We start from the raw sequence: 19,544 nt of genomic DNA, 5'->3' as shown, positions 1-19,544 counted from the left end.
GTAATTTGCTCATGATACCTGCAAGAATGAGGATGCTTTCTAATTTTTAAAGGAAAACTGCACCTATTCTGCATCATGCTTACCAACAATAAAGTGACTTTTTAAAAGGGTGGTCATAGTTCCCAATTTTTTATTCTATTTATTTATTTTAAGTAGAAAGTTTCAGTTGCGTTTCCCATCCTGATCAAAATTTTATTTTTTGGCTTACAGTTCTCAGCCTCCACTTCCTGAATGAAGAATGGTCTGATGATACAAGACCCAGAACTAGCAAAGCTTTATGACTAGACAGCAAAAATTCCCTCCCCCCACCTCTCCCAGTGCAGGAGGCAATCCAGGAAGAGAAAGGAGGCATATCAGGGAAGAGGTAATGAGGCTGTGGAATTTATAATCCAGCAATTCTGCCCACCACATTAGCACAGGGACACAAGTTAGAACAGGCCTGAGCTCTACCCTAGACCATGCCTGGGGCCAAAACAAGCCCTGGCTGTCCCTAATACAGGGAGCTGTAAGCCACCTACCCTTTGTCCACATGCTGGTGCCAGGGCCAGCACAGTGATAAAGTTTCCCTCTGGTGTCTGCATAAGGATGCATGGTTTTCCAGAGTCATCCTCTTATCGGGGGCTTGTACCCTACCTGACCGTGTACTGCAACTGTTGCCAAGTCATACAAGCAAATGGATACAATCATCCACAAACAGGTTTTAAAAAGGAATGGGGTCTCTCTTTCAGGGAAAGAGAGAGAGAGAGAGAAAGAGGCTCTGCAGGGAAGACTCCTAGAATTGCTAAGCGTGGGGAGTAATCTCAGGGTGAAATTTACACTGTATAAGTTACCAGAAAGGGGTTTAGGTAGGACTTTTATACTCTCTTCAGAGCAGGATGGGAACTCCATGCTGCTTACAGGCGTATAGACTGAGGTCCAGCATAACTTCCAGTAGGAAGTTCATGTTTCCCTTCTGCATCTTTTTCTGGGTAGAAGGCAACAGTAGCAGAGATTCAAGACATAGACTAGTACTAGCGAGTCTGAGTGGAGCTAGATGACCAGTCCAGGCGGTTTGTGCTTCTCCAAGTGTATGGATAGCAGGTCTGGGGAAGAGGTGGGAAGGGGAGTAAATTCTCATAAAAGGGGATAATTAGTGGTCTTAGCTTCAAGTTTGAGTATCTGGGCACCTTGGAAGTGCTGCTTTAAGTCCTGACATGGTTAACCCACTACTACATCCTTCCCAGGCAGACAGAGCCGTGGTCTAGCCACTCTGCTTGCTAGCAACCTACACTCCAGCTCTTCTGGATTATAGAGCAGCCCATAGGCGGCAGTGGGAAAGCTACTTTAAGTTAGGGCAGGCCTTGAGGTTGCTCTAATTTATACTGGATGTCATGCTAGCCTCTGGAACAGGCCAGAATTGGCATGAAGCGGTGGCTTCTGTCCTTTGCCCTGCAACAGATAGATTCTCAAGATGAGATTGTATAAGACTCTTCTCACACCTCAAACTAGATTCCCGGAGAAAGCAGCAGAGGGGGAAGTTTATTATTTGTGGCAATGGTTCCACAATAACCTCCTGCTAAAACACTAAGTAAAGACTGTCTGGACACTATGCCAAACCTATCTTTAACTAGGAAATAGATGCATGGTTTTAAAAAAAAAAAAAAAAAAAAAAAAAAACACCTTAGTTTAAGTCCAATTCTGGGGGTGGCTGTCTGGATGTAAAAGGACATTTGTGACATTAACAGAGAAAGAGCCACATGGAAGAGATTAAGCAGTGCCCAGCCTGCCTAATAATGATTTAACAGTGGTGGGAGCAATATGTAAATAGTGTTTAAGATTTACAAACTAAAAAAAGCAAAGGCTTTCTTCTCCTTAAACCAGTATTGAGAGAACCTGGAAACTGGTTTGCAGTTTACTCCTTAGGACTCATTACTTGCCATAACCAGAATGAGAAATCCATGAGAAAAGACTAAGCTAGTTTTCAGGCTTCTTTAGAAGTGGCTAAAGAAAAGCAAGCTTTGCTAAAGTATTCCTTTTCTAGCTGTTAACCTGTTATTAAAAGGAAGTTGGAAGCTGGTTTACAGATTCTTCCATGATTCTCTCACACTGTTAGCATCAAAAAACAATGCAACTTTTCACCAAATCAACTGAATCTTGCAGAGGAGGCTTTTAAATTAAAAAAAAAAAAAAAAAAAAAAAATTCAGTCTGGACAGGCACATGAGTTTATTCAGGGTGACTAGCTCTTGTATTGAGAGCTTTAATGGATTCCCTTTTCCTTTGACCACCACAAAGTAAGATTAATATCTTAACTTCTCCTCTACTAACATAGTTTACACAACATATCTGAAAGGAAGGGGAAAAAAAACCCAGCGTACCTTTAAAGTTGAGTTCATATTCATGTCTCCCAGCTTTGAACTGCAATGTTGGAGATACTTTTGCTAGATAAGCGTGCTCCAGGTCACTGCTACATACAGTGGAAGCATCATGATTATCATCCTGTCAGGTCAGAACCAAAAGAAGAAAGATTTTTTTAATTTTCTTAAAATGAGAAAGTATAAAGTATTTGTTCTGTGGCAGCTGTGGCCTTACAGGCTTGTGTGCTACTTCCCTTTAAAATAAGGGCCATCCACCACCAGCTAAACAGAGAAACTTCCTCAACTCCCAAGATGGAGATGGGAATGGGGAGGGACAGAGCGAGCTGCTGAATCCAGAGTGTCAAGAAACACTGAAGGAAATAGAAGGTTACATTTCAAGCAATGAAAACAGGGGGAAATACCTGTCACCTATTTCAGACAACGCACTGAACAGATGTCAGTCAGTAATGATTTTCAGTAATACTGACTGCTCCTGTAGCTGAGCCACTGAACCTAAAAGTTAAAGTCTCCATATCCCATTACTAATCCTCTGAGCCCAAATTTGATCAATAGACTATTAAAATAAAAAAAGACAGCCATGTAGCTTCCAATAGTTTCCGCAGATTTAATGCAATAGGGTTGGGCAGCTGCCTTTCATCTACACACTTACTTCTGTTCCATATTCACGCCACACACCATATTCGTCCTTCCAGTACCAAAGCCAATCTGTTGTAAGAATGAAGTGAGGGGGTTTGGTCACAGACGATGCTGTGGAGAGGCGCCTAACTTTGGCAGAGCCATAGGTCATGTTCTGAAAAGATATATACTGCAAGCCACTGTATGAAAATCTGTATGAGAGGGCCAAAGGGTTTAAAAAAAAGAGTTAGCATCAGTCAGTTGAGCATGCTTACAACTTCTGAGTCAGAGATCCATAAAAATAATGCAAAATATTATGCCCAGTGTCAAAGTAATGTAAGTGCCCCCAAGAGTGAAGGGCAAAATTATGATTCCTACAACATTCACCCACACACTGCCCATACATGTGTATTATTTTGTATTCTATATGGTGCCAAAGTTAAGACATAATATTGTTAATCTATATGAAATCATAACTTATAGAAATCACAGTCATGACCCCAGTGGTTCTTCAGTCAAGATATAAAATGGGCATGTGTAAACTTCACACACACTTCTGCTAATTCCTTATATTCTGAGCTGGAACACCTCTTGCCTTTTGATCCCTCTAAAGCAGAAACAGAAGACTGTGGATACTGCAATGATTTTGTGATATGAATTAATAGATGAGACCCTCAAAACGCATTTGCACTTATAGCTTAAGTCAGGCTTTGATCCAACATAAGCATGGGCTAATCAACAGATCTGTTCATCAGCTGCTCCAATCCTCTCTTTACAATTTCCAGTGCTTAGTGGCCACTAGCCACAGACATGCAACTTGGGAAACAGAACGTCAACAATTTCTTCCAAAAGCTCCTCATTGCTACAGATGCAAGAGAATCTCTTGGCTGTTCGCAGCAGCAGTACTGCTGTCCTTTTTTCAGGCCGAGCCATTAGAAGCCGAGACCATTACAAACACACTAGGTGGAATGTGAGATCTTTTTAAAAGTAAACGGCCCATATACATATTCCAGTACATTATACCATATATTGGTATGAGTTGGGGAGATAAAAGGTTAACCGATTAGCATTAGGCTTACTGTTAACTGACCTTAACCGTTAACTCCCAGCCCCATCCGCCCCGTGCCAGCCAGAGCGACCTCAGCCCCGGCCGCCCCACGCCAGCCGGAGGGACCGTGGTTAACCATTCAACTTTTTAAATGATATTTACATCCCTAGTATGAGTCTCCTCCAATATCTTCTTTGCACTACCACAGCAATTTCAAAGCTTTCTGAGGTTATTCCCGCCTTCACAATTGCTAACTAGGCCCCTCAGCTGTCTCTCTCTCTCAGCTCTAATCCTCCCACATCTCTTACTGCAAGGACTCCTCGCTGAAATGAGTGAAGAGCCATGCACTACCTCAATAGGGTACTACACTAGTAAAGGAGACGCACTCTGTCATAAAGGCAGGGATGAATCAGGACACGAGCTAGTCAAAACAGGACAAATTTTCAAGAATATTTTAGTCTAAATTATTTTCTTCAAAAGTTTTCCCACCATCTCCATTGTAAATAATCCATTTGTGCAATAATGCAGAACAACAAACAAGTGAGCTAGCCACTCCGGTCTATAGCATAACCCATAAACGCCCAAGATGGATCCCAGGCTACAATGAACAACTAGGGGGTCACATCCCTCAGCTGGTGTAAATCAGCTAAATCCCATTGATTCACTAAATAAAATTAAACAGTTTAGATATCGACTTTAATGGAGCTGTGTCAATTCATGCAGCTAAGGATCTAGATCAGTATTTCACTTTCAGAAGGAAAGCCCCAAACATTAGTAAATTACTAACAAGGTATACCTGGTATTACTGGGGTCACAATATGCCTTTTCAATTTTCTCCATATCCTTCAAGTCCTTCCACAGGGCACCTTCCAAGATCTGCCATCTATATGGCAAATTAAAATGAACTCTGATACACTTATCTAAAAAAAGGTAAAAATGAAATGAAGCTATATTAGTTCTATGGCCTAACACAAGATGATTTTTCTGGGTATGTGTATTGGAATCTAATGCTCGTGAAGGTGCCAGGTACACAGCACTAGAAAGTGTCCACCTACTGAATAGTACAGAATAGACATCTCAATGCAAGCTTCCATACACTGGCCAACCAAAGTGATTCAGTTGTGACCAAGAGGGACCCCCTCCTCTAGTCCCATTACATTTTTGCTTGGGTTTAAAAGCTACTATTAAGGATATAATTGTGGTGGTGGTGGGTGTTTGCTTTAAAGCTATAAAGTCATGTGTTACTATGAACTCAAATCCCCACAATATTTTTTCCAACCACCTAGATTACCTTGGTGGCCTTGTTAACAATGACAATGAGAGTGAGGGACCCAGTTAGATTCCCAGAGTTAATATCCGTCACTCCCCAAACTGATATTGTTCAAACAGTCCAGTCCTCTTTACCACTGTGATGCTGGCAGACAAGGTGCCAGCTCTTGCCAAACATCTGTACCCCATGTTATAAGGTGATATTACAGAGGATTGCGATGCAAATACTTAATTGTGTAAGTCAGTCAGTTATCCAACAGAAAAGAAACATTAATGAATGTAAAATGCTGGCTTTCTGCAGAAGGTGTTAGAACCTGCCCACAAAGAAGACCCATTGAAACCCAAATGAGCCATTGTGAAACATCAAACAAAGACTCTGTTAATTGCATTCCTCCCCCCACCTCATGACGAGGAGATGCAAGCATGAACTCATCCCATCAGCTTGAACTCTGGGTGGAAAAGTAAGAAAAATCCCTAACAAGAAGAAACAGTATCTCTGTGCTGTTTGGATTTTGGGAGGGCAAGATTTCTAAGCATAAGCAAGGGATCCCCAGCTGCTTAGCCTGAGTTATCCCTAAATGACATACAGAGCTTGAATATTACAAGCCGTTTCTATCACCTTTTGAAACCTAAGATTGTAATTCATTTGTGTACTTATGTTTACCTGCTTTAACCTTGTAAATTACTCTATTATCTTAGTTAATAAATCTTTAGATAATTTATTACAGATTAGCTACAAGCGTCATTGGTTTGAGTTCTCTGGTGAAACTGACCCTGAAGTAAGTGACTAGTCCTTTCAGACTGGGAGTAACCTGAATATTGTTATAATTTCTGATGTAAGGGACCATCTATCACAGAGATAAGCTCACCTGGGTGGCAAGACAGATTGGAGTACCCAAGGAGACGGTCTGTGACTCCATGTTAAGGCTGATTTAGTGCCTGAGGAGTTCACACTTGATAACTGGTTGGTGAAATCTAAGTATAGAACTCACAACTAGTTTGTGGTTTGTTCCCTGCTTCTGCACAGTCTGCCCCAGACTGCACTCACATTCAAGCCACTGCAGGACAGCTACCACTGTCCCTCTTGACAATATAGGCATTTTGTAACGGAGACAGAGCTCATACTAAGAAGTGTAGATATGCACAGCTGCTCAGTTAACATAAAACCCCTCACCAGGAAAGAGTAAAGACCAAAAAAAAAAAAAAAGTCTGTATGCACAAAGTTCCAGCTGTTTTTCATTCTAGAGCAAGAGGCAGAGGACCTTGAACAGCAGCTGAAGTCAAAGAAACAGCACCGTACAAAATTATGAAAAGAGGCACAATCAGCAGAGAAGCAGCCGGCTGAGACCATGAGCAGGGAAAAGGATGAAAGGTGAACATGGCAACGAGGAATAGAAAAAGGGAAGGAGACATGCAACCACACACATATAGCAGCAACAGCTACTTCACCCTGACAAGCTGGAGGATGCTCAAAGTGAGAGGAGGCTGAGGTCAGACAACAGCTCAAACAGCCTTAAAGAGACAAGTACTGAAAGGGAGCAAGAATATCTTATAATGATTTAGGGTCACAGATCTGATCAGTACAGTAATTCCGACATTCCATCTAATCTAGTATCCAGTCTCTGACAGTGACCAGTACTAGTGGTTCAAAGGAAGGTGAAAGAAACCTGCAGTAGGCAGATATGGGATAATATGCTTCCTCCCCACACCACCACCACATTAGATATTAGAATGAGATATAATTAGAGACTGCATAAGCCCTGAAACATGAGGTTTAATATCCCTTCCAAAATGTATTAGCATTAATCATGACAACTCTGGATACTCTTGTTATCCATATAAAGGTCCAATCCCTTTTTGAATCTTGCTATGCTCCTGGCCTCAACAATTTTCTGTAGCAACAAGTTTCATAGTGTAATTACACACTGTGGAAAAATATTTCCTTGTATCAGTTTTGCCACTTTTTAATTTAATTAATAATCTCTTTGTTCTTGTATTGTGACAGGGAGAACACAAGACTCCCTATCTACCTTCTCTAGACCATACTAACACAAGACTGTATCTTTTATCATGTCACCTCTTTAAGAAAAGGAAATTCAATCTTTTCAGTCACTCTTCATGAGAGTTTTCCCATGCCCTTGATCATTCTCATTGCCGCTCTTGGAATTCCCTTTGATTCTCCTGTATCTTTTTTTAGATGGGATGACCAGTACTATACACAGTATTCCAGATGTGGCCACACAATTGATATGAGGCATTATAATGTTCCTGTGTTATTCTCCATTCCATCCTAACATTGTTTGTTTTCTGATCACAGCTGTGCATCAACCAGAGATCTATCTACAGTGACACCCAGGTTTCTACCCGGAGCAAATACAGTTAATTCAGAACCTTGAAAGGGATGCTAGTAGTTTAAAAGTTTTCTCTCCAACATAAATTAACTTTCATTTATCGACACTGAACTTTAATTGCCACCTCATCATCCACTGACCTAGCTCAGTTAGGTCTCGCTGAAGCTCCTCAATCCTTCCTGGTATTGATGAATTGAAGGCCATGTCTACACTACAAAATTACGTCGACCTAACTTATGCCAGCATACAGCCACCACAGTTGTTATATTGCTTGTGTGCGCGCGCACTTGGCTCCTTGTATTGGTGGTGCGCATCCTCACCAGGAGCACTTGTATTGATAGTACTGTCAGTGTGGGGCATTGTGGGATGGCTCCTGAAAGCCAGTAACAGTCAACACAAGCAACACAGTGTCTAAACTGACACTGCGTCGAGCTAATTACACTAATCGTGATTCTACGCCATTGGGGAGGTGTTACTAAACTGGCGTAGAGAGGCACTTACATCAGTGGGAGCCAAATTTAAGTGTAGACACTTCCACCCCTAGGTTGACACAAGGCAGCTTACGTTGACCTAACCGTGTAAGGTGCCACAGGACTCTTTGTCGCTTTTAACTGTGTAGGATAGACCAGGCCTAAATAACTTGTGTCATATGCAAATTCTGCTACTTTGCTCCCTTTTCCAGACCATTCACAAATATTTTAAATTCTGTACCCAGTACATAGCCTTGAGGTATCTCAGTATTAACCTTTTGCCAGGATGAAAGCTGACTATTTAATTATACTCTGTTTTCTAACTCCTAGCTAGTTTTTGATCCATGGCAATACTTTGCCTCTCACCCCATGACGATTTTGTTTCTTTAGTAGTGTTTTGTGAGGGACTTTGTCAAAGGCCTTTTGAACATCTAAAAAAATTGCCCGCCAGTGGATATACGAGTTATTTGACACATTCAAAGAATTCTACTAGATTAGTGAGATACCATTTTCCTTTGCAGAAAACATACTAGCATATAATGATCCGCCAGATGTTTTAGTCATCTATTTTTTAATTATCATTTCAACCAGTTTGCCAGGTACAGATGTAAGACTTATTGGCCTGTAATTCCACATATCACCCCTAGCATCTTTTCTGAAATATAGATACATTTCCTATCTTTCAATCCTCTGGAACAGTAGCTTTTTTTAAAATGAGACTACACTTCATACTTAAGGGCCTTCAGAACTCTAGGGTACATATTAGACGAGTCTGATTACTACTAAATCTACTAAGTTAAGACTGTTGCCAACACTATCTGTGATAGAAAGTACTGTATGGTGTTTTATGGTTACCAGAACAAGCAATACGACAGAAAGGGTATATGGCAGAAAGGGTAGAGGAACTGTCACATAGAGACTCCCAGTTGTAACAGAAACATAAATGAAGGGAGAGTCAACAGAATCAAGGGCAACTTTAGGGATCTGGAAAGAGAATCAATGGGGGATTGCCCGAACTGATGTTCTCAGAGATTCTCTCTGTGCCAAGTGTAAGTAAAGGCGGGGGGAGAAAGACCAATACTAGAAACCAAATGAGGGCTGCATACATGGTAAAAGAAGAAGGGTCACAAATTCACGGGTTTCAGCCTTTGTAGATGGAGGAAGAGAATAGCAACAATGGCCTTGTGGGCAAAGTGTACAGACTAGGGACAGTGAGGAGAAAGGAAAAAGATCTTATTAGGAAGTGAAGACCAGCTTCCAGCCATTTTTACTGAGTAAAATCATTATACAGGATATACCATAGGAATATTTGGTGACTAATTAAAAACAAAACACACACCCACACACATTCTAAGATAAAGGAAAAATTAATGCAACTTGCTAGTATCATGATGACTTACCTTGAAAGCTACAACTTTTCCGTATGTAGTACAAGCAGATCTCATCTAATTCTTCATTACTATTTGTATTCAGGGACACCTGACTAAGACTGTCTCTTCTCGCTACAAAGGGAGAAACAGAGTTGTCATTTATAAATAGCTTTAGTATGCTTAGTTTCAACATTTTTCTCCTAAAAAATACACTTATATTTAGAGAACACACCATGAAGAGACTTTGTAATACACAACTCTGATCCAATTCCAAGAAGACTGAAGTTGAAGCCTCCCCACTACAAAAATAGATTCAGGCATATAGTTACGACACATAACAAAAAGTCATAACATACTTAAACCCCATCTATGCTATAAAATGTAACTATGGTCCATAACAAAACTAAAGCCTTTGTCATTTTGTCCAAGCCATTAGTCTGATTACATAAGCCTGTGTTTTGTTTTGTAGTATAGACAGTCCCTAATTTGGCCCAACTTATATTTTTAGATCCTGAGCATGTAAATGACACCTAACTTAGATTCCCTTACAGATATAACTTAAATACCTTACCTATCACGAAGGCTGCGATTCTTTCATGGAGGTCATGGATTCCGTGACTTTCCTCAACCCCTGTGACTTCTGCAGCAGCTGGTGCAGCTGACTTCAGGGCCGCCCAAGCAGCTGGCCCTGGGGCCACCTGTTCCGGTGGTCCCCGGGGCCAGCTGCACCAGCTGCTGCTGGAGCAACCCAGGGCCACCTGCTCCAGTGGTCTCCGGGGCCAGCCGCTGCTCAGGAGGCCCCGGGCAGCTGGCTCCAGGGACCGCCTGAGCAGCAGCCGGTGCGGCTGGTCCAGCGGACCACCCAAGCATCAGTCCTGGGGAACGCTCAGAGCAGCAGGGCCCCAGAAGTAGAGATTTAGTCAGGGATATTTTTGGTAAAAGTCATGGACAGATCACGGACCATGAATTTTTATTTATTGCCCATGACCTGTCCATGACTTTTACCAAAAATACCCGTGACTAAACCTTAGCCTTACCCATCACCTCTGAATTTGACTTCTGGGTCTCTATTTAGTTCCTTGAATTCAGTTTGTAGGTGTATTGTAAAAATACAAGAACAGAATCAAAACAGACAGTGAAATGAAGGCAGAGAGATGTTAAATGACTTACCAACGTTACACAGAGAGTCAATGGCACATCTGGAAATAGAATCCAGGAAGCTTGCCTCCTAGTCCCCTTCTCCAGCCACCAGACTTAGTCAGATCAGTTACAGAATATCATGAGTGAGACTTGCTTGGCTTACTAAGAAAGATATCTACATCACCCCAACCAGTGGAGTAACAGCCTTATTGTTTCAAAACACACAAGTTATGTGGGTATCCCAGACACCTATTCACCTTGCCAGATGTGGTAACAGAGTCTACAATTTAGAACTGCTGTGGTTCCAAAGGTACACAAGAGAGCTGAGTGATCAGGTGGCAGGTATACATTCTGTTTTTCTATTCTACAGTCCTTTAATTAATTTAGCATAGTTTAAAAATTTAAGTGGAAAAGGAATAGAAAACATTAAAGCTATTAGAAGTAATTAGGGCACTGCTTTCCATGGCTTCTCATGCTATACACCATAGATAAGAAAAAGGTGGAGAAGTATATAAAATCACACACACACACACACACACACACACACACGCAAAGCCTGCCCTTCCTTTGATGTGCTCTCTCTCTGCTTAACCCACTTCCATCAGAACTATAATAAAGAATCCCTTTTTTCCCCCATTTCCAGTCCTACTCTTCTATTCTACAGAGGTTTTTAATACCACACCTCATCACCACAGTATCTAAGCACTGACCATAAAGCATTAAGCAATGTGCCTAAACTTCTATCATGTTGTTTGTTCTCTCATCCTCACCCCAGAGAGAGAAGCACATGCAATGGAGTGTCTTGTATTGGCACTGTGTCTTTTTCTTTTTTAATATACACATATACCTGCTACTCTGTGTTTATGTTAGAGAAGGAAAGGTCCAAAGAAATTCACCTGGCACTTGGAGTGGAAAGTGGTGAGGTTTGTGATGGTCCTTACTCCCTGATCATTCTGCCCCAGGATCAAGGCTCTTGCATCATGGCAATCGTTTTATCCTTCGGAATCCTATCTATGCCTCAAAATTTGAATAGGGGGATGTTTATAAAGAGAGAAAAGATACCTCATTTGGTGGCAGGGTTGCCAGCCCCCCAGGATTGTCCTGGAGTCTCCAGGAATTAAAGATTATGTCATGTAATGAAACCTCCAGGAATACATCCAACCAGAATTGGCAACCCCTAATAAGAACTAGAGCTAAGTCTCAATTTCAGTTTCCCCTATCTAGCAGAGATCTGTGCTAATGTTTTAAAAAGGATAAAATGTTTTACCTTTGCATGGTGAAGAGGTGCCATTTTTGATGTCATACATGTTCCTGAAGATAGAGGGCAGTTTGGCAATCAGGTTTGGGCTCATTCCCCGCCTCTCCAGTTTTTCATAACACTCCAGATTAAAAATGTCATGTGATCGCTTGCAACTACTGCCAAATCTGCACTCGCCCTGCAAGTAGTACTGGCACATATGGAGTTTGGTGCAGATCTTCTTGAAGGTACAAGACCCATAGAGTCCATCGCCTTTGTTATAATGCATACATACCTGGGAAAGAGGGGAAAAAAAACAAACAACTCTAGTGCAAGTAGTATATTTTGGCCACTTTCTTGTTCATACACACTCAAAACACAAACAAAAGCCATGAAGAAATCTATATGGGCTTTTCTGAACCACGGCTACTGTTTAGAACAGTGGGGCCCAACTTATTGCACAGGAGGGCCATGTAAACCTAAGTATAACCTTGTGTGGGCCAAACAGATTCTACATATTTTAATAAGATTTAAAATATAAATCAATACAGGTGACTACATTCAGCTTGTTTCGTATGTATTTAGATAGACAATATTGTACATAGATACAACCTATTTACACACTTGTGTAATCTAAAATGATGTAAACAAGACGACAAAATACTAATGAATCAGCCGTTAGTATATCATGTTGAAGCAGGCCACGGGCCTCATGAAATGCGCTGGCTGGGCACCCCTGGTTTAGAATGGGCTTTTTGGCAGACCCAAACATCTGCATCAAATACATTCAGGCCCACTTTGATGATGGCAAGTGGAAGTTTACTCTAACTCACATACATTCGGCATGGTTGAATTGATGTTGCCGTAAGAACCTCAACGCTTTGAGTTGCTAATTTTGCTGTGCTTTATTTCTCATCTTTAGTGTTTTAGGAAGATAGGTTTTGAATTTAAATTTCCTTGTAGATTCTGGTCATGCAAGTCAAGATCATTTGAGTTTCTCTTTTGTTAATCCTTCTAAACAGGTAACACCCAGTACAACAGATTTATATTATGGATGATTAAATACTAAAGAACAGAAAGAAAGACTTATAGAAAGTTAATACAAAAATCACTGTATACATATATTAGAACATTTTTAAAAGAATCAAAAGCTATTAAATTAGCATGTCTAGTTTCTTGAAAGCCACTAGTCCTGTGTGTTTGGGTTTTATTTTTTATTCTGAATGAACCTGGTCTCATGAAAAGCTAGTTTCTACCATCTAGCTCTGCTAATGCACTTCAGTCTTAAATCATAACACTCCTGATATTCCAGACTCAGTTTCAGATAAAGTTCTGTCAATAAACTTCAATCTGACCTGCAATATCCATTAAAAATAAAAAAGTTAGAACAGCAAAGGTGTTGCAGGTCAGTGATGAGGTGCAACGCCGGAGCTATGCAGGAAATATGTACAAAGCAAGACACTGATCCTGCAAATACTTCTGCGCAAGCTTGATTTTACTTCAGTGAAATTACTCTCCGTAATGAAGTTAACTATAATTACAAGTGTTGTAGAATCAGGGCCCACATACCTCATCGCCACAGTGTTTGCCAATGCCATACCTGGTTCTACCCAATGCCATTATTTCTTCTTTTCATGATACTAATTGTAAAGGGAATACTATATTGCTAGAGTAGTACTCACCTCAGGTAAGAGCGAAGAATCATTCTGAAGCAGGAGCTGACGCAACTCATCATCATTTAAGTTTTCAAGACCATGTCTTTTTAGGACACGGAGGTTATGCTCTGACTGAAAGTTATGAACAAACTTGCATTCTTTCCTACAAGTTAAGAAAACCAGACATAAAGAAGGATCCTTAACCAGCACAGTTTTTCCATTACTGGAGATACATTACATTTAACAGTTTACCAACTGCACAAAGTTAGCTAGTCTCAGGAAAGAAATCCATGTTTCTTTACAGAGTAATTACATGATTATCCTCAGAGTAATTACTATGTAATCTGGTAGGCACAATCATCATATCATCATTTCTAATTTACTGCTTCCGTGTTATTCAGTAATTACAGCAGCACAACAACATTGGTACCTATGACCCCCAGATTACATGTCAGTTACACTCCATGATGAAAAAGCAGGAATAATGGTTTATATTTCTAGCTCTCCTACCACAAATACACTAATAAACTTGAGCAGCATAAAATATTCAGAATCAGTACCTAAATGATTATTTGTATGATGCATTAGTCCAGGGATTGGCAATCTTTCGGAAGTGGTGTGCCGAGTCTTCATTTATTCACTCTAATTTAAGGTTTCACGTGCCAGTAATATATTTTAACGTTTTTAGAAGGTCTCTTTCTATAAGTCTATAATATATTACTGTGGCTCTTTGGCAATGTACATTGGTAAATTCTGGCTCCTTCTCAGGCTCAGGTTGGCCACCCCTGAACTAAGTGCACGTCTTCACTGGCAATGTTAAAAGCGCTGCTGTGGCTCCCAGCATGGCTCCCAGCATTGGTGCACTGTCTACACTGGCACTTTACAGCGCTGAAACTTGCAGCACTCAGGAGGGTGTTTTTTCACACCCCTGAGTGAGAAAGTTGCAGCGCTGTAAAGTGCCAGTGTAGAAAAGCCCTAAGTGGGTGAAATCAGACAGACAATCACTACACTCTCAAATAAGCTTACACAGGAAAACGATAAAAGATAAAAACGCTATCACCTGTGGGTGAACACGTTCTACAAAATTATCACTCCACATGACCTCTCACTCCTCATTCTCAAAGGAAATCTGGACAACACCTTCAAAAGATGAGCCTGGGTGCTTAAATTCATGATTTTGCTAGACACTAAAAATCATGGTGTGACAGATCCACAGGATTGGTGCTATAGCCCCACCTTTGGAAAATTCTCTTGGAAAATCCCTTCAGTTTGCCAGACCCGCCCCCTCCGCCAAGGGTCTCACTCTTCCTCCAGGGTAACTCACTCTGCTTCACTGCCTCAGGCTGAACCTCAGAGTCTTCAGCACCCCTGCTTCACACCATGATCTCTGTTTAGCGAGCCATACTGGGACGGACACTTGAAAGACACTTGTATGCCCCTAGGGAGCTATGCACCTCCTCATTCCTTAAGCAGTCACAGCAACTCTCAGCCAGTATTGTAAAGACAGTAGGATTTATTAGTCAACTGGAACACAGCACAGAAAGAACAGGAGTACTTGTGGCACCTTAGAGACTAACAAGGTGCCACAAGTACTCCTGTTCTTTTTGCGGATACAGACTAACACGGCTGCTACTCTGAAACACAGCACAGAAAGTCCCTGGTTAGCGTCTAGTGCCACTTTCAGCGCTAAAACTTTAGTCATTCAGGGGTGTGGAACCCCACCCTCCACGCCCAAGCAACAAGAGTTTTAGTGCTGAAAAGCACCAGTATAGACAGCGCTTCTACCACTGCTCATTCAGGGTGGTTATTTTTTAATCGCCAGGAGAGCTCTTCCCCAGCGATAAAGCGTGACTACACTGCCCACATCACAGCACCGCCATGGCCATGCTGTAACGTGGGCAGTGTAGACATAACCTTAGAGAGAAGAAAGTTACAGCATGGTCCATTCTGGTTAACCCAGAGCCCTGACCAGAGTGCCCCTTTGGCTCCTGCTGTCTCTCTGTGTCCTCTTTGTTCAAATTCTTGGGCCAGTCCCACCTAGCCCCTCCTCAGTCCTTTGTTGTCCAGTTGGTCAAACACGGCTTGCTTCCTGTAGATGGGGTGGGTCACCTACAGTCGTAAATTGATAGGTATCAAATGTCACAGTGACTGGATTGGCCGTTGTCTTCATGGGCTCTCCACTGACCTAGGGCAGGCCCCAGACAGCTAGGCATCAGTCACACCTGTGTTATAGCTTACCCCAAGAGTAAACAGTCTTTTCCCACCACCTAGTTAACAATTCAGCATATAGGGGAAACCAAGGCACACAGCATTCATACAAAATATTTACAGAAAATTCCCATTCCATCACACTTGGACAGAAAACAAACACTGGATTTATGGTTTATTACAGTCTAGAACCCACTAACAATCCCCCACAAGCTGCCTGTTTTCCCTCTCCCTTCTTTTCCCCCCCTATGAATGGATGGATTCTAATGGGCCACTGCACCTTGAAATATGCATTAACTACTTATGAAAAACAATCTGTTCCAGGTTGTATTTAGCTGTGACACTCTGAGAATGAGTTTCCCAGACCTGAAGAAGAGCTCTGTATAAGTGTGAAAGCCTGTCTCTCTCACCAACCAAAGATGATCCAATAAAAGATATTACCTCACACTCCTTGTCTCTCTAACATCCTGGGACCAGTACGGCTACATCAATACTGCATACATCTTTATAGTTTACAACGGTAAGTCATATAGTCTAGCAAACTATTTCAAAGTATATAGGGGGGAGGGATAGTTTAGTGGCTTGAGCATTTGCCTGCTAAACCCAGGGTTGTGAGTTCAATCCTTGAGGGGGCCACTTAGGGATCTGGGGCAAAAATCAGCACTTGGTCCTCCTAGTGAAGGCAGGGGGCTGGACTCAATGACCTTTCAGGGTCCCTTCCAGCTCTATGAGATAGGTATATCTCCACGTGTTATGTTAAAGTAAATGAAGCTTTTGGGAGGAAAACTAGTATTTGTCTAGTATCCAGAATGTGCTACATACCTATGGTAAGAATTTGGTTATGTTTTGTACTTTGTATATTTTGCCTACTATAAAGAGCCCTGCAGAAATGGCATGATACCTTTATTTAGCAAACCATTATTCACTTACCCAATCCATTAAAGCACCGTCTCACATACACCCTCTATTTTCCAGGATTTGCACCATCCTATGCCAAGCACCTCGACTATGCTATTTCATCTTGCTCTGCAGCTTTGAGACTTTTTGTGATGCTTCTCTCTGGTTTTATAACGTCACAAATAATAAATACATCAAACCCTGGGTGTTATGGCTTTAAACATACCACAAAAAGCATCCCAACCTTTTCCAACTTAGGATAAACAGTTGCTTACCCAAGAGGAAACTACTAGGGGAATCAACAGGCTTCATCTCTAAAATGAAACAACCCCACTCAAAATTCAAATATTTACCACACACACTGAACTACTATAGCTAGACCCTAAATGGAACCTGTATTCTTGCAAATCCCCTAACCATAATAATGCAAAATCTGAAACTGGGAGGTACAAAAAGCACAGTGGAAAGCCAGATAGGAACAGTACAACCAAGGTAACAAGATTTATCAAAACAAACACCCTTTTTATTTTTAACTCCACTCACTGTCCAAGTTAGTAAAAGATAAATTCCATAAACTACCACAGTTAATAAGAATCTATTTTTTTATTTTTTTTATTTAAAAAAATACAAAGACACATGGAAGAAAAAACACATATCCCACTAGAAAAATAGCAAAGATATCCTCATGCCATGGAACAGCCTCTCCCCCAGTGAGTAACAATGATCAATTCCTGGTTTACTAAACTTTTGAAAAGTCCAGCCCCATAATCAGAAAAACAAAACCAGTTGCACACCCCCTTCCACTCTGCCCTTTGAGCTTTAAAGGCCTCCCCCATCTTCATGTCCACATCTTGCACGCACCAAACTAGCCTTTTGTATAGGTTGTGGAATCTCCATCTCTGGAGATATTTAAGAGTAGGTTAGATAAATGTCTATCAGGGATGGTCTAGACAATATTTGGTCCTGCCATGCCAGCAGGGGACTGGACTCGATGACCTCTCGAGGTCCCTTCCAGTCCTAGAATCTATGAATCTATGAATACAACCCCTAAATCAGTCCAGAGGGGAGCGCCCCACATTTTGTGAGAAAGTGGGAGGGGGGGAGAAATGAACAACCCCTGAGCAGACACTGGGTGTGCTGTCCTGACCCAGCAGCCCTGAGGGGCTTTCCTTCAGCAGAGGGGCCGCTCCCTTGAACAGTTTCGGTGGCACCCACTGACAATGTAAATGGCTGTGTTGGGCCCATCCCCCCCACCCGGGCAGGGGGCCCCTCCCGCTCGGGGGTGGAGATGGCCAGAGGGGATGGACCCGGGCTCCCCCCGCCCGGGGGTGGGGATGGATCCGGGCTCCCGCCGCGGAGGAGGGTGGGGAATAGCCAGAGGGGGTCCCCAGAGCCCCGGGGGTGACCCGGCTCACCTGGTGCGCTGGTAGCGGCAGTTGCCGTACAGAAAGTACCGGCAGATGTGGAGCTGGCCGCACTGGCCCCCGCAGCCGGCTCCCGGGGCGCCGTGCTCCTGGCACAGCCGCACCGCACTAGTGGCCACCACCACCCGCTGCTCCTGCGGCGGGCCGCCGGGCGAGCAGGGCCCGGGCCGGGTCACCAGCGTGAACCGCTCCGGCTCGGTCAGCAACAGGCTGTCCAGGCTGGGACCCGAGGCCGGCAGCCGCCGCGACAGCTCGCCCTGCTCCAGGGAGCCGCCGGCGGAGCACAGCGCCTGCAGCGCCTGGCTGGGCAGCGCGGGACGGGCCATCCCGGGCAGCTCCGAGCCCCTCACCCCGCGACCCCCTGGTGCAGCTCCGCCGGGAGGCCTTGGCACGGCTCCGCCCCGGCGCTCCCTGCAGCCTCTTTGCCTATTTATTGTTGTGAGTCTTCCGCGGAGAAACGAAACTGAAAGCGGCTCTTCGCGCAGCTCCTCTGCCCCACCCCCGGGAGCCCGAGCTGCCTAAGGGCGTCCCCATGTAGCACCCGTGACCCTGCATCGCTGGGGAGGCGGAGTCGCCCCTTCAGGAAGTTCCGCTGCAGACCAGCCAGGTGGCCAGTGGAGGGACCTGTCTTCCCTCCCCTGCCCTCCCTGGCCGCTCCCTTGCGGGGCGCTGCAGGGGGGGGGGGACACGCAGCGCTGTAATCAGCACCCTAACGCGCTGGCCTCAGGCTCCCTCAGCGGCTAGGGCTAAGTCCGCTGTTGCCACTGACTTTGCCCTCTCCACTGGTATCACAACAGCTCTCCTGATGCTTCTTCTCCAGCCGCCACCCAGCCCTAGTGTCCTGGCTCCCTTTCCCCCTCGGCCGGGGCGTGCCTGTAAACCCAGCAGAGATGCTGACAGGAACCATTCTTCAGCTCATCTTCAGGAAGATGTAACAAGTTGTGTAATTAGAATGTACCCAGGTATCTTTGGGCACAAATCGTTTGTCAGGTATTTCCTGGTGGTGAGGTTGAAACCCAGGTCACCTAAATTTCCATCCCACCATCAACCTCAGCCTAGATCAATCCACACAAGCAGTCCATTTCCTGGACACTACTGTGCTCATAAGCGATGGTCACATAAAGACCACCCTATACAGAAACCTGCTGACCGCTACACTTACCTACATGCCTCCAGCTTCCATCCAGGACACACCACACGATCCATTGTCTACAGCCAAGCTCTAAGATATAACTGCATTTGCTCCAATCCCTCAGATAGAGACAAGCACCTACAAGATCTCTATCAAGCATTCTTAAAACTACAAAACCCACCTGCTGAAGTGAAAAAACAGATTGACAGAGCCAGACGAGTACCCAGAAGTCACCTCCTACAAGACAGGCCCAACAAAGAAAATAACAGAACACCACTAGCTGTCACCTTCAGCTCCCAACTAAAACCTCTCCAGCGCATCATCAGAGATCTACAACCTATCCTGAAAGATGATCCTTTACTCACAGATCTTG

The 19,544-nt window shown here is 43.3% G+C and overlaps 1 protein-coding gene across 1 annotated transcript in view; it reads right to left on the bottom strand.

The window, feature by feature from the left end:
* The window catches only part of ZC3HAV1 (zinc finger CCCH-type containing, antiviral 1), a 30,383-nt gene extending 11,797 nt beyond the window's left edge, over positions 1-18,586 (bottom strand). The window contains exons 1-7 of the mRNA XM_034778939.1: positions 18,031-18,586; positions 13,538-13,673; positions 11,886-12,150; positions 9,509-9,610; positions 4,815-4,938; positions 3,005-3,182; positions 2,356-2,476 (exon numbers count right to left, since the gene is read on the bottom strand). Of these exons, the coding sequence (XP_034634830.1) occupies positions 2,356-2,476; positions 3,005-3,182; positions 4,815-4,938; positions 9,509-9,610; positions 11,886-12,150; positions 13,538-13,673; positions 18,031-18,365 (1,261 nt within the window). The 5' untranslated portion in view covers positions 18,366-18,586. The remainder of the gene's footprint in view (positions 1-2,355; positions 2,477-3,004; positions 3,183-4,814; positions 4,939-9,508; positions 9,611-11,885; positions 12,151-13,537; positions 13,674-18,030) is intronic.
* Between the last annotated feature and the right edge of the window lie 958 nt (positions 18,587-19,544).

This window comes from Trachemys scripta, chromosome 1, assembly GCF_013100865.1.
Source record: "Trachemys scripta elegans isolate TJP31775 chromosome 1, CAS_Tse_1.0, whole genome shotgun sequence".
Lineage (NCBI taxonomy): Eukaryota > Metazoa > Chordata > Testudines > Emydidae > Trachemys > Trachemys scripta.
Note: the sequence above shows the minus strand (reverse complement) of the source record. Positions and strands in the feature narration are given on the sequence as shown.